Source organism: Typopeltis vanoorti, chromosome 12 (genome assembly GCF_054136105.1).
Source record: "Typopeltis vanoorti isolate ZY-2024b chromosome 12, IOZ_Tvanoo_1.0, whole genome shotgun sequence".
Taxonomy (NCBI): domain Eukaryota; kingdom Metazoa; phylum Arthropoda; class Arachnida; order Uropygi; family Thelyphonidae; genus Typopeltis; species Typopeltis vanoorti.
Genome location: NC_143560.1, coordinates 57,352,711 through 57,368,116, shown reverse-complemented (window position 1 = coordinate 57,368,116; position 15,406 = coordinate 57,352,711). Strand labels below are relative to the sequence as shown.

At 34.3% G+C, this 15,406-nt stretch overlaps 1 protein-coding gene across 1 annotated transcript in view; it reads left to right on the top strand.

Moving 5' to 3' along the window:
* LOC150100812 (eukaryotic initiation factor 4A-I-like) overlaps positions 1-15,406 on the top strand; it is a 245,289-nt gene that overhangs the window by 59,016 nt on the left and 170,867 nt on the right. Inside the window, exon 4 of the mRNA XM_090402124.1 lies at positions 4,600-4,739. Within this exon, the coding sequence (XP_090258250.1) occupies positions 4,600-4,739 (140 nt within the window). The remainder of the gene's footprint in view (positions 1-4,599; positions 4,740-15,406) is intronic.

Sequence of the window (15,406 nt, the reverse complement as noted above, 5' to 3'; positions counted from 1 at the left end):
CCACAAATAGCAGATATTAAAATTTGGAAAGTTGAGAAAGAAGTAATTATTCTCCAAAAATATTTCATTATTTTAATTCTAACCTAAATGTATTTTGATATTATTTTATTTATATTATATTTTGGTTTAACCAATAAGAATACAATTTGGTCGGCTAAATCCCAAATTGCCAGCCCATCCTCGTCCGTTCAGTATCCAAGTAGATACCCAACAGGGTGCACCACGAGAAGGTGAGGATTGGACATTAGGTTAGAAGCCCTGGTCGGTTCTCCGCATTCCTTTAAAGGCTATGTGGAGGTCTCCTCTCAGTTATACAGCTTTCGGCTAAATCCCAAATTGCCAGCCCATCCTCGTCTGTTCAGTATCCAAGTAGATACCCAACACGGTGCACCACGAGAAGGTGAGGATTGGACATTAGGTTAGAAGCCCTGGTTGGTTCTCCGCATTCCTTTAAAGGCTATGTGGAGGTCTCCTCTCAGTTATACAGCTTTGACCCTTAAGCACCCCCAAAATATAGAATGATGGTACAACGTGACAAAATTTCATGCCAGCTGGGGCGTCGCCCGGTTAAACAAGGCCCCCGTTGTTTTCGCCAGGGAACCAGGGCGAACAGTGAAAAGTCAGCTACTGGAACAAATCAGAAAATAAACCCCACCTCAACATCACCAGAGTTAAAGATCGGTACTATCAACGTAAGAAGCCTGAATGGCAAAGAAATGGAGCTAGCTGAGGAATTAGATAAGTACCAGATCAACATAATAGGGGTGACTGAAACAAAAAAGACCAAAACTGGTGAGATCTTTCTGAGCAATAAATACAAAATGTTATATTCAGGCAATGAAAATCAAGGAAAAGAAGGAGTAGCCATAGTATTCAACACAAAATATGAGGCTAATCTTCTTGAATGGCAGTCAGTCTCAAGTAGAGTAATGTGGGCAAATATGAGAATGGGGCACTGGACAATGAGACTTATTTGTGCCTATCGTCCCACAGAAGGTTCTACTAAGGTAGAAGTGGAGGAATTTTTTGAGGCTTTAGAAAAAGCAACTGACACAATGAAAAATGAAAAGTTGGTCCTTGTTGGGGATCTAAATAGCAGAGTAGGAAATGATTGTGAGACATACAAAAATATTTTGGGAAAATTTGGAGAAAAGAGCAAAGCTAATAATAATGGCAAATATCTGTTGGATTTCTGCTCAGGACATGGACTGGTTATTACTAACACCATGTTCCAACATAAAAATGTGCACAAATTCACATGGAGAGAAGAGGCTAGGAATAAGAAAAGTCTCATTGACTATGTTATTGTTGATAGTGATGTTTTCTCCCTGGTGCAGGACACTAGAGTGTACAGAGGATTTGAAATTGGAAGTGATCACTATTTAGTCTTGAGCAGGATAAAATTGAATTTCATATTGAAAAGAATAACATGTAAGAAAGTTTTAAAGCGAATAAAAGTTGAGCAGCTCTCAGATGTGAACTGTAGGCTAAAATACACAAAGATTATTGAAGAAAAAATTAAAGAGTTTGAGAAGAGGAATCAAACCTTGGAGATTCAGTGGCAAACTCTGAAGAAAACATTGATTGATTCTGCCAGAGAGGCATGTGGTGAGGTTATCTGTAAGGATAAAAAAATCAGAACTCCCTGGTGGACACAGGAAGTTAAAGAGGCAGTGAAGGAAAAGAAGAAAGCATACCAAAAGTTCCTGTCAAACAAGTCAGCTTGTGCTCTTAGAGAATATAGAGACAAATGCAAGAATGCTAAACACTGTGTAAAACTAGCTAAACAAAAGTCATGGGAGGACTTTGGCAAGAATATAGAAAATAAATATCAAGAAGGTGGCAAAATATTCTGCAGGTTGTTGAAGAAGCTTAAGAATGGAGGAAAGAGTGCTGTAAAAGGAATTAGAGATGATAAAGGTGACATGAAAATGGGAGAAAAAGATATCCTTGAAGTATGGAGTAATTACTTTGAAAAACTGCTAAATGAAACAAGCAGTGATGACAACACAGTGGTAAAAAACACTGACCATGCATGCAGTCAGGAATACATATCCATACTAGAAGTAGAAAAAGCCATCAAAGGCTTGAAATGCGGAAAGGAAGCAGGAGTAGATGATATTCGACTAGAAATGCTGAAGTATGGTGGTATAAGAGTCTTACAGTGGCTGCACTGCATAGTTCAGAAAGCCTGGACAGAGGGACGAATTCCTGATGATTGGAGTAGAGCTCTCATAGTACCCATATATAAAAAGGGAAATAAAACTGCATGTGAGAATTACAGAGGTATTTCCCAACTGAGTGTTCCTGGCAAGATCTATGCAAGTATACTTGAGAAACGGTTGAGAAGAATTGTGGAAGAAAAGCTTGGTGAAGAACAAGCTGAATTCAGGCCAAATATAGGCTGTCAGGATCAGATCTTCACTTTACGACAAATAGTCGAGAAAGCATGGGAATATAACAAAGATCTGTATTTAAGTTTTGTCGATATGGAAAAGGCATATGACAAGGTGCCAAGAGAGAAGCTATTCAATACGCTTCAGTTATATGGCGTCAATGGGGCATTATATCAAGCAATACTTAGTCTTTATTTGAGTTGTAAGTCAGCAGTTAGAATTGAAGGAAGTACAGGAAAATGGTTTAATGTTAAATCTGGTGTGAGACAAGGATGTACATTATCCCCTCTGATATTCATTATCTATATGGATCACATTATGAAGGAAAGTGGTAAACATGATATCGAAATTGGAGATGTTAATGTCAGCTCTTTGCTTTATGTGGATGATGTTATACTTCTAAATAAATCCGCTACAAGTCTGCAAGATTCTCTGACTAAATTGAATAGCTGTTGTAGTAGATATGGTATGAAGGTCAGCAATAAAAAGACAAAGACAATGAAAATAGGCAGAATCATTGAAAATGTCAACAGTGTTGTGAATGGAGAACCTGTGGAACAAGTAAAACATTTCAGCTATTTAGGCACGATTTTTACTGAAGATGGTAAATTAAATATAGAAATAGACAACAGAATCAGCAAAGCTGGTATGGTGGGAAGTGAATTGAATAAATTCATATGGAATAAGAGAGAAATCAGTCGGAACACTAAATTAGCTGTGTACAAGACAGTGTTCAAACCAGTTTTAACTTATGGATCTGAGAACTGGGTCAGAAGTAAAACACTTGACCAAAGACTAGAGACCATAGATATGAGAGTCCTGAGAAAGATTATAAGCATGAACAGATGGCATCAATGGCAATATGATATTAAAAACGATGATATTAGGAAAGAACTTGACATTGTTAGCATCCAGGAATGCGTTAGCAGAGCTAATCTTAGGTGGTATGGTCACTTAAACAGAATGGGCAAGGAAAGATTAGCAAAACAAGTGTTCTCTGCCAGGTTGGCAGCAAAACGACCCAGAGGAACACCAAGATATAGGTGGATTGATACGGTACAAAATGCTTTAGACGATAGAAATATAAGATCTGATAATGTTGGAGTCTTGACAAGTAACAGACTGATTTGGAGGAAAATTGTAGATAGGAAATTAATAACTATGTAATTTTTTTCATGTAGTACTATCATATCCTGTACATTCCTTGAGGGTACATGGCAGGAATTTGATGATGATGTATTTTGATTTTTTAATATAAATATATTAGTGCATAAATGCTCTAGTATATTTATATAGGCCTAAAGGTTTTATTTTATTGAGAATTTTTATAATACTGAATGCTTTTAACATTTGCTTAGGATGGCAGGGAAGAAATTGTTTTCTTCCCCACCACCTCCCATAGAAGTGATTCACAACATAAGTGCTAAAAGTGAAAATATAACAAAAAATGGTGTAATTAATAACAAAAAAAGTGGTTTTATATCACTTAAATGCATGAATTTTTTCGAATTTTGTCCATAGATCTCCAAACTCCAAACCATTCATTGTGTACCATCTGCACATTGATTCATTTGTGATTGTTATATTTGAAGAAAGTGCTTCTTGATTGTTCCAACTTTGTTATTCATCACTTATATTCAAGCTATATATTAAAGTCAGTCATGGAGTAAGATAATAAAATTATATATTTTTTTATTTTAGTTTGTTAGACTTATAAATACACTAATACATAAGTAGTTAACATTTGCTTCACCCCTAGTAGTTGTACGCTGTTAAAATTAGCCACAGCATTAACAAAAGCTTATAAACTTAACTAGATCCAGGAATAAACATGCGACTATGATATATTAGGTGACTATGGTAGAATACACCCAGGCTAGCATCTAATGAGTAAGATGTGTGACTGATGAGCCAGCACATAATTTTTCAAGCTCTGGATATAGTGATTTGAAATTCTCAGTAAATTCTATTGCTTCTGATATTAATAATTTTTGTTACACATAGGCAGCATATAGAGACATAATTCTAACATAATTATCTATTTACTGTTGATATTATGCTACTAACATATTCATTCTGATTTTCACATATTGGGTAGCTTTTGAAACTTATTAGTTACTTGGTATATACTTTTAGATGCCTTCATTGTACAATTTTTCTTTTAATGTATATTATTTATATATTACAAAATAAATCATTTTAGGAGATGATGTAATAGCACAAGCCCAGTCTGGTACAGGAAAGACAGCAACTTTTTCAATTGCCATTCTCCAGCAAATAAATACAAGTTTAAGAGAATGCCAAGCACTTATTTTAGCTCCTACTAGAGAACTTGCTCAGCAGGTATGTTAAATAGTTTTATTAATTGTAATCATGTGTTAAACATCAGTCAAAGTTTTCTCTTTTATATTAGCTATGCCTAATTCTTAAAATAATAATCAGTTTTGTATAGTCATAAATTAAAATGTTTGTTGCTAGACATGTCTGTCTCATCTAATCATTTAAAATAATTAAAGAAGACCATAACTTCTAAGGAATTAAAAATAAAATATTATATTCAAGCTTTCATAGTGTTCTAAATATCATTGGATCCTCCAGGCACCAGAAAATTCCCATTCAGCATGCAAATGAGACTTGCATTCATCTAGATCAGTGGTCGGCAACCTTTTTAATATGAAGGGCGCAATACTGCGGGCACCATGAAGCTCTAGGGCACTGTGCTGCTGACTCCTCCTGGTTTAAATAATTAAACTTAAAATTACAATTGGCATGAATGGTTTTGAAATGTCTTTCTGTATTACTTTTTTAGAAATAGCCACACTGTTATTGCATAATAAACAAATACATTTGCCATTATGATTGATAAAGCAAGGCGCTCGCATCTGATCTGGCAGATACATGCTAATTGTTAACATGAATATTCTTTAACCGTTAAAGAATATTCATGTTAACAATTAGCGCATGTATCTGTCAGATCAGATTCGAGTGGACGAGAGACCTCTGATCATAAGTAGTTTGAGTTGTTGACGTCATCTGGTTATCAATGCGACTGCTCTCACTACCCTTCACACCATTTCTAATGTTGTTAGAACCCTTTGTTATTTAGTGTGTGTGTGTGTGTGTTGAATCACTCCCACTATCAGTGCAAATACTTTGGTTTACAAAGATATTTCTAACCCTTTATAATGGATAAACGTGAAAGGAAAAGAAAATACTATTTTAATGATGATTGGGAGGATGAGTGTTGCTTTATCAATCTTCAAGCAAGGTCTGGAGCTTGCTCCCCCTTTACTACGAGTTGCCCATAAGGCACTATTTATGCTTCCATCTGCCGAAACTCTTAATTTCTATATATTTGGCATGAAACTCTTGTAGGTTCTATATTCAGCTATGAAATAATGTTGGATTCAATATCCACTTAATTTGTACCATCATGTATTATATTTGCAGTGTTTTTTCTTTATGTTTTCTTGCATTTTAGCACATACTAGTACCTGTATCTCTCAGATATACCGTGATCTTTGCTGCAAAATTACTGCTGCGAGTTCCAAAGCAATTTACAATAATTTCTCTGCAGGCACCCACGGGCACTGCGTTGCCGACCTCTGATATAGATCTTTGTACTGATATTGGAAGAAGGTAAACATTTCTACTCCGATTGTAAAATGAAGGTTTGTTCCAAAGCTTTAAGTACCTGAAACCAAAATCCAACAGTATCATTGTGTAGCCATTCCCTTTATCCAACTCGGCTGTCACTATTGTAAAAAGTTAGTAAATTACTAAGGCAAGACCTACCCTTCACAAAGCTGTGCTTACTTCCCCTCCCCCAGAGTATTTCATTGTATTCTTATTCATCCATTCCTGAATTCTGTCATTGGCCAACTTTTCCATTACTTTTACCACCACTTCAGAGATACCTGATTGGTCTGCAATTTGCCACCAGTCTTGGGATCTCTGTCATGCAAAGGAATGAATTTTACCTCCTTCTATTCCATGGAACTTTTTTTTTGCAGAGCTGAGATGTAAGTTAAATAACCTATTCAGAGCAATACCAATTTCTTTGCACATTCTCATAACATGTAAGCTAATATCCTATCTAATACCATGGCTGTAATATCTTAAGAACTTCCAATTCATCAACCTCTTTTCGTATCAGTTCCTGTCACATTTGTCACAACAATATCCTCACTTGCATGATTGACCCTTGCAAAGTGGTCACTCAGTAAATCAACTATTTTGTCTGCTTATGTCATCTTACTATCATTAGCACTCATTCAAGTCATTCTTCCTTTAACTTCCTGCATAGAGAAACAACTCTTTGAGATTTCCTTTAGTCTGCTCATCTAATTTCTTCTCATAATCTGATTTTAGGAGATGATGTAATAGCACAAGCCTAGTCTGCTACAGGAATAGCAACTTTTTCAATTACTATTCTCCAGCAAATAAATACTTAACTTCCTTACTATGCTGGTTACCTTTTTTTTTCTGAGCCTTGTACTGTTCATGCAGTACAAGGCTCAGAAAAAAGAAAAGGAGATCTGATCTTGCTGATATCCTTTTTTGTTATATACCCTCCACAACATTTCTGGCAGATAATTCCTGATTTATCCTCTGACCTTAGGCATAATGTTACTTCCTTTAAATACTTCAGACACTGAAAGAATCTTTATTTTACAGATTCTTATGTTAAAGCAGTGTTTCAAGCTGTTTCCTAAGCTTGCCATAGTCACCTGCCCTGTAGTTCCACATATACCCCTTCTTAACTGAAAATTCTACATTTTGCAACCTCTGAAGTCAAGACCTCTTGTTGACTCTCCTGAGATGGTGGCAATGTAGCCCAGATTGGTTATGGATAGATCTTGTGATCATAACCTCATCCAGCACTCTCATACTCTGAGTCCCTTCATCACATGCTAATCTGTGTCTCTGTAGTTGAAGTCTCTCCCCATGATAATTACTCAACCTACACTCATTGTGTGCTAATTTGATGATGCATGTCTTGCACATCATCCCTTGCACCCCCTGGCATATAGCAGCAACCAGTTGTATATTTTATCCTGCTGGCCTGTATCTCACACTAGATTGCCTCTAATGAACAGCAGTCCATTGTGATGCCTGTGTTCCTGATCTTTTACTCCTTTTGTCTGCAGTTTATCTGCTAACGTCAGTAACATCACTCCCCCTCCCATCATCCTATCTTCTCTATCCTTCTTGAAAATACTATACCCCTTCCATTTTCTCCTTGTAAGTACCACATTTGCTGTCAGCAAAGTCTCACTAAAAGTTATAGGCCAAAACCTTTGGCAAGGTTTCACTAACCTATGCCCCAAACTCTTCCTTCTTATTCCTGATACTTCTAGAATTAGTACACATGAATTACAGCATCCCTTTATGAATTACCAAACTACATAGTCAATACAATATGCATTTTTTTTTGGTCATTCTCACACTCATTTCATGAGTGTCTGCAACTACTGCAATAACTTTAGTTTTCCTGACTTTGCACTTCTGCTCTCACTTTCTTTAAATGAAAAAGTCTTTCTCTAAACATCTAACTCTGCCATTTAAGTGAAGTCTATCAGCATTATATAAGTTCTTTAGGCCATCAAATTTTGTCCATAGGTCTCCAAACTCGACACCATTCATTGTATACCATCTGCACATTGATTCATTTGTGATTGTTATATTTGAAGAAAGTGCTTCTTGATTGTTCCAACTTTGTTAGTCATCACTTCTATTCAACCTATATATTAAAGTCAGTCATGGAGTAAGATAACAATAGAATTATATATTTTGTTTATTTTAGTTTGTTAGAATGTTTCAGATTCATATCCATGATACAAGCAAATCATCTTGGAAGCAAATAACTCCTTTACCCAACATATCTGATAGAATACAGTTCATTAATGAATAAAAAGACATTCCTGAGTTCCTAGCTCCTTGAGGAAGACAACATAATTGATACTCCTGCCATCTTGTTGTGAAGGCAAAGTATTTTCAATCTTCCTTGAAAGGAATCTGGAAATTTCCAGCATACAGATTCTGCTCCTTTTAAACTAATAACTCTTCAGTTTTACATAGAGGGAAATAAATGGGTTTTATGACTTTATTGATTTCTTTCAGATCTAAAACAAATCCTAAACTTCCATTTGGTTTTTCTATCAGAATAAAAGACTCTTTCATTTTGAGTTAGACCTGTATAATTCTTGCCTTTTCATACTCTTGTAACAACATATATGGAGTTGAAAACACTCCATATATTTCACTGGAGTGTGATACTGTTTTACACAGATTTACTTACTACTCAGACGTCTATGTAAGTAGGTGTCTGAGTAGTGAGTTGTACAGAATGTTCAACTGGATTATTACAAGACATGGACACAATATCTTCAGTGAAAACATTAGAGAATAAGTTGAAAGCAGACTCAAAGAATATGTTAATTAATTTCTTTTTATTGGCTGTAGTTGCCAGCTTTATTGCATTTTCTACTTTCTTTTATTTCCTCTAAATATTTTTTCTTATCTGTGTTTATTGTTTATAACCTCATCAAACACTTTCATGCCCTGAGACTTTCTTTAATTTGGCAATTTCTTTAATTCTTGGTATCAAACATTCCTGAGTATATCTATCTAAATCTTGAATCTTGTGAACAGAATGTTTATTAAGACTATATTCCAGTCCACAAAGAAATAGTGCCATCTGAGAAAATGTAGACAAACTGGTATCTCTTTAAAAAATCAAGAATAACCTGTATATTTGGATTAGAGGTCTCTGGAAGAGTGATTGATTCATGAGAAACTGAGAGGAAAACGTGGAATGTAAAGAAATACATTCATCTTTTTTTTTTTTAGATGTAAAAATTTTAGTTTTAAAGATGCTTGTTGACTTAATTGGATATCTCAATGTGTTCCTTAATTTTATTAAAGAGTGACCAAGAAATAAGAGAAACATGTACTCCTGTATCTAATTAAATCTTACAAGGTATATTTTCAATGAAACTCTGTAATATCATCAAATGTCACATTTGAATTACTAACTGACATTACTTTAAGTTGAAATATGTATAGGTAAGTTTGTTTTCACCAACACTATATTCGAATTGTATTTTATTCCAACATTTGAATGTATCTTGCCCTTAGATTTATTTTGTCTAGAATTAAACTTAGTCCTACAGTTTTTAGATAAATGTTCTGATTTATTACGTCGTAATAGATATTCAGTATTGTTAGATATCCTATCAGAATTTGAAGTACTAGGAGAGTTATTATTTATCTTAAGATCAGCTAACATTTTAAATAACTTTTCTTGACTTTCTAATATAGGTTTTTGCTATCTTTCTATTTCCTCTTTAATAAAAGTTTTAAGGATTTCTAACTCATTAGACTGTATGGATTCTGTTTCAGAATTAACATCCATTGTTTGCTTTATATCCTTAAAATCCTTAACATTTCTCTCCTTTTTTAATTAAAGTAGTTTTCTGACCTTTCTTTTGACTATTACATGCTACATTACTTGTAATGGAACCTTTTTATTCCAAAGAATATACTTGTTTGGAATTAGAGGATTGGTATATATCTCTAACTAAACCTTTCCTCTTTTCCCCCAACAACTTTATAACATTCTTCTAGATTTCTAATTTTTTTCTTATAGGCTACTTCCTGCTATGGATAGTAATCTGTTATAATACTCAGAAACTGTTTCTTTAGTACCTGGATGCATTGATGTAACTTCCACAGATTTGGACTTACATCCTCTAATATTTGAAAATTCTGAGATTAACAAACTCTTAAATTTACTTGTAATATCTCTAGTACAGGTTAAGAGTTCACAAAAGTTTTTGCCTTCCCTACTAACTTATTTCTAAGAATAATTAACAAGTGAAATTCTGACCATTTCCCTATTTAAGTTTCTCTGCATAATTAAAATATAACTCAATACTTTTATTATCATCTCCTGAAAATGTGGGAATAACAAGATAGGATTAATTGTTTTAAAAAATTCACCATCTTCAATTACATTAAAATCAACAACTTCATTCCCATTTTCAGAATCCATTATCTGATTTATCACAAAGGATACATATAAATTTTAATACAACATATAGATATTGATGGTCAGAACCAATCCTGTCAATCAACTGTGCCAATTTGTTATATTTTGAAGAGAAAGCTTGATTGCCCTAACATGCTATGTAAAAAATTAAAATATTTACTGTAAATATTTTAATTTTTACAGTAATTTTAGTAATTAGTACAAATTCTTAGTGCTTCACTATATCTTCCTTAGAAGACCTGATATTCCATATAAAACTAAAAGTACTAAATTAATTTCTAACTTCTTAATACGTGTGTAGAGGCTCTCAGGAATCAACCAAATCTCAACAAATATGGTTGCATTAAGCTTCCTAAGATTTGGGAAACGCTTATCACCAGAGGTCCCACTTTACATTCTAGGCCACCTACAACCACCCTTAGAGGGTGCTCCACCTAGATAGGACTTTAGTGTCACCCATGTGTTTGGGCTTAGTATTGTGTGTTATTTGTTTTTGATGTTACATAAGTTTTTTGTAATCCCTGAAGATGTCTCATTTACTGAGACGAAATATATAGGAAGTATTAAATTCTGTTTTAATCCTTTCTGAGTGCTGTATACAATCCATTAAGCCTCCAATATGATAACTTCTTAATACATGCAAATAATTTCTCATACTCTGACTTTAACAGTGAAATTCAATACTGAGAGATAACGTTAAGCACTTGACAAAACAAACTGAAAACAGCATTCAGCTAAAAATTCAGTAGTTTTCACTCGGCCATATGGAAATTTCCTTTGCAGCATCTATTTTATCACTGTTTTATATATCTTCCCTTATTTATTTTTTACTTATTCATTCAGTATCCTATCTCTTCAATAACTAAAGATCTCACTTGATCATTATACTTGAATATTGTCTTCCAGTTTCCTTAATGCATCTTTCTTTCAATTTTCTGAAATAGGCATGAAGAATAATTGCTCAAACAATAGGATACATTAACCCTCTCATGCATAAGGGCCTCATATGAGGACACATAAAAATGATGTTCTCAGATGAGGACATCATTTTTAACATATACAGGGCACAAATTTAGCAAAATTAATGAATTCGTGGTGGTACTGTATCATCATTATAATTTTTTATAAATTAATATAAAAATTTGCATGAGAGGGTTAATTGAGCAGTTCAAATGCATTTCCAATACAAGGACTTTTACAGCAGATTCCATGTTGCTCCTTGGAATAAATATCACTTGCTTTTCATTAAGCACAAAATATTCTCATATACGGAGGCTTGATATAGTATACTGTCCTTCAATTATTAACTTCACAGTTTTGTATTCTTGGAGAGTAATTAAAGATGCATATAAAATTTTTTCCAAGATTAGCAAACTTAACTCAGTAGTTTATTAGACCTTTTTGGCTCTCCTTCCTTGCTTCCTTATTTACTCTTTGCTGGCTTGTGTTCCTGTTATCCAGCAACAGCTGTTCTAAAATCAACAATGTGCATGTCCATTCAAAGAATCAAATTGAAACTCATGTGACTACACGGATGCCATTACTACAGTGTTCGCATGTTGTATAATAATAGTGTCATACTAACACTACTGTAAACAAACATACAAATAATATACATACAGTATTTCTCTGCTATTTCCTAAGGATTACAACATACGGTAAGTTTACTATTTAATTACATTTCAGTCTCCTTTAATATTGCTACTGCTTAACCACATGGCTGCTCCGATAATACTAAGCATATAACTGCATTACTAAATGCGAACAAATGACATATGTAGTTTTAGATTATCTTAATATATAACAAAACATATTCCTTATCAATGAAATTTTTCACTCAATATATATAGCACTTTAAAAAATGTGAATCATAAAAAAAAATGTGATCATTGTTTTCTTCAGCTCAGCTCTAGCTTAGCATGGCAGCAGATTTATAGTCTTCATCCTCTTAGTCTTCTTTTTTACTTCTAATAACTCTTTCATATCTTCTCTCGTACTATATTTTTCACCTCTCAAGTCATTAGTACAAGTCAAAAACAATGAATTTTTTCACCTTACCTTTTCTGCATTGTGACAACTTCACTAATCTTAATTTTTGCAACAAGAAAACAATATTTAGTCACACACTCATTATCTGTAAAAATTTTCTTCTTACCCTCTTTCTCTTGCTTAGTCATATGTTCTTATTTCTTAATTTTTTTTTTTTACTCTTCTCAGCTCTACCAATCTTCTGATATTTCTGCAGTCTTTTAATCTCACACTTTGTCTAAGAAGGATCCCCACATAAGCGTGCTAATTTCTTTCATGAGATAATCTTCATTCTCCTGACCTTCCACCACCACACTTTCATCATTATTGCAAACACTAACATTTTCCATACTTCTGTTGATATTCCCTACTCCACTATCACATGTTTTACTCTCTCCACGTGGCTAGCACTTACTCTCAAGAAGACTTCCTACTTTCACTCACCAGTCTCAGTTTCTTTCCAAAAATCTTAAAACTTCAGTGTTGAATACATTTTGCACATGCTGTTCTGAAAAAAATCTTGCATATTCAATGCACCCAACCATGACATTTTGGCTGCTATTTTTCTATCAATGCATTAGTGTCTATCAACGGTATCTACTTTAATGCAAATATACACGTTTTTCTTAAGTCTGAACAACTGTCTATTATACATCATGAAAAACAAAACTACAACAGATAAAGTTAATTTTATTAATTAAATTTGAAAAAATGAGTCAACTTTCAGTAGATTCTAAATGTGTATCATTTCTGGATTTAGTCTCAATCATTGTAAATGCAGTGAATTCCAGTTATTTGGGCCACATTGGGTATAGCATAAGTTGGTCTAATTAAGTTGCTTACCCTAATTAAATGAAGTTGCATGTCAGGTGTTTAAAACATGCATGTACATGAGACAGTATATTAGAGAAGTTTTGAATTTATTGCATGGCAGAATTACTGACTTAAGATTATTGTTTAAGTTAAACAATTGGCTTTAATTAACATATTTGCCATAAAAATAATTTCATTTATTTATGAATTAAACACACATGCAGTTTTAGCAGTTAATGGCTTCATAGGAATTGATCAAGACATATCCTGTTTTTTTAAACCGATTTCAGTTAACAATCAGTGCATTTGGTGCAGATATATTCATGCCTTCCTGCATGAAATAGTCTTAATCCAGAAATAAATTTTTTAGTAGCCTGGGTATTCGCTTGTTTAAGCTGGTGGATATCATCTTCATCGCTTTCTTTTTCTTCCAATGTCCTATGATGTTTTGTTTCAATTTCCTTCTCAAAATCTTCATTTTCATTATAATATTAGGATGGCTGTCAATGGATACAAACACTTAATAGAGTCTGATATCTGATGGAATTTTTCACTATTAGTCATATCTGGCATATCCATGATTGAATGCTTAAAACCACAGTGAGCAAAACACTTTTGAATGGTCTTGCTGATTTCTTGCCAGCTGTTGGCCCATAAACTGTATTGCTCATAAAAAGATGAACAACTTCTGCACTAACCTTAACAGTTCTCAAGGACTAGTAAATTTTTTCTTCATTTCCATTGTAATTCCATGTCCCAACTCATAAGCCATTTTTGTTCACGTGGTATTGAACTGAAATTATTATTGTCATTATTAAGAGACTTTCAGTGAGTCAGGGATTCATCGAGAGGAGACATAATACACGCGTCAGCTATCATACCTATTCTTGAATTCATTCACACTGCTTGCACACAAAATATCCAATGGCAATCCATTCCAATCATACACCACCATATGAGAGAAAAATCTAGTCCTCACCTAGTGGCATTCATTCTCAGCTTCCAAGGATGCCCTCTCATCCTTTCCCAACCCTCCATAAAATGAAAAATTCCATCAACTGAAATCCTGTATGATCCTTTTAGAAGTTTGTAAGTCTCAATCATATCGCCTCTCTCTCTCTCTCTTGTTTGCTAGTGTCTGCAGTCTACAAATTCTCAATTTGTTTTTATAATCAGTATTCCACAATACTGATATCATTTTTAACACTCTCTTCTGCATTTTCTCTCTCTCTCTTCACTGTGTCAGAATCATAACGGAGACCAGATCTGTGCACAATAGTCCAAGTGAAGTCTTATCAAGGCCTTTTGAAGAAGCAAAATAACATCCTTATCTTTACATGAGAAAGTTTGTTTCAGCATCACAATTATCTTTTGAGTTGTATTTTCAATCTTTGCTTCATGGCACTGAATTTCAACTTCCTATCTACTAACACTCCAAGATACCAGCCTGATCAGTTTCTTCTAGCATAATCCCACCAATATAATATGACATTGGTTATGTAATCACTCCAAAGTGCATGGAGTGATTACATAACTCTACATTTACTGACATTGCCAGCCTGGTTGGCCAAGTGGTTAGTGTATCCTCTCTCCAGCCAAAAGGCTGCGGGTTCGAATCCCGCCGTGATCATGGATGTTTGTTTGTGAAAATACTAGTGGTGGTGGTGGATGGCTTTGGTGTAGATGATGAAGGTAGTTGCGGCTGGTGGAGACAGAGAGTTGTAGAGTAGGTACTCTCCCTCAATGAGTCCTTAGACTCCCTGGAGGTGTTATGTAATAATAATAATAAGTTACTGCCCCAAACATACAATTCCAGCCTATTCAAATCATTCTGTAATTACTGCATATCAGCAACATTCCTGATTACCCTACCTATCTTTGCATCATTGGCATCTAGCTGTATGTCCCCCTGTCAAATCCTTCCCGATATCATTAATGTACAGATTGAATAGCAATGGACCAAGGACTGATCCTTGTGCTACACCACTATTTACCTTAAATCTTGCAGACTCACATCCCCAGTATACCACTTTTTGATATCTGTCAGTCAGCTATCCTCTTATCCATACTAATATTTTATAATCCAAACTCATATTCTCCAATTTATGCAACAGTC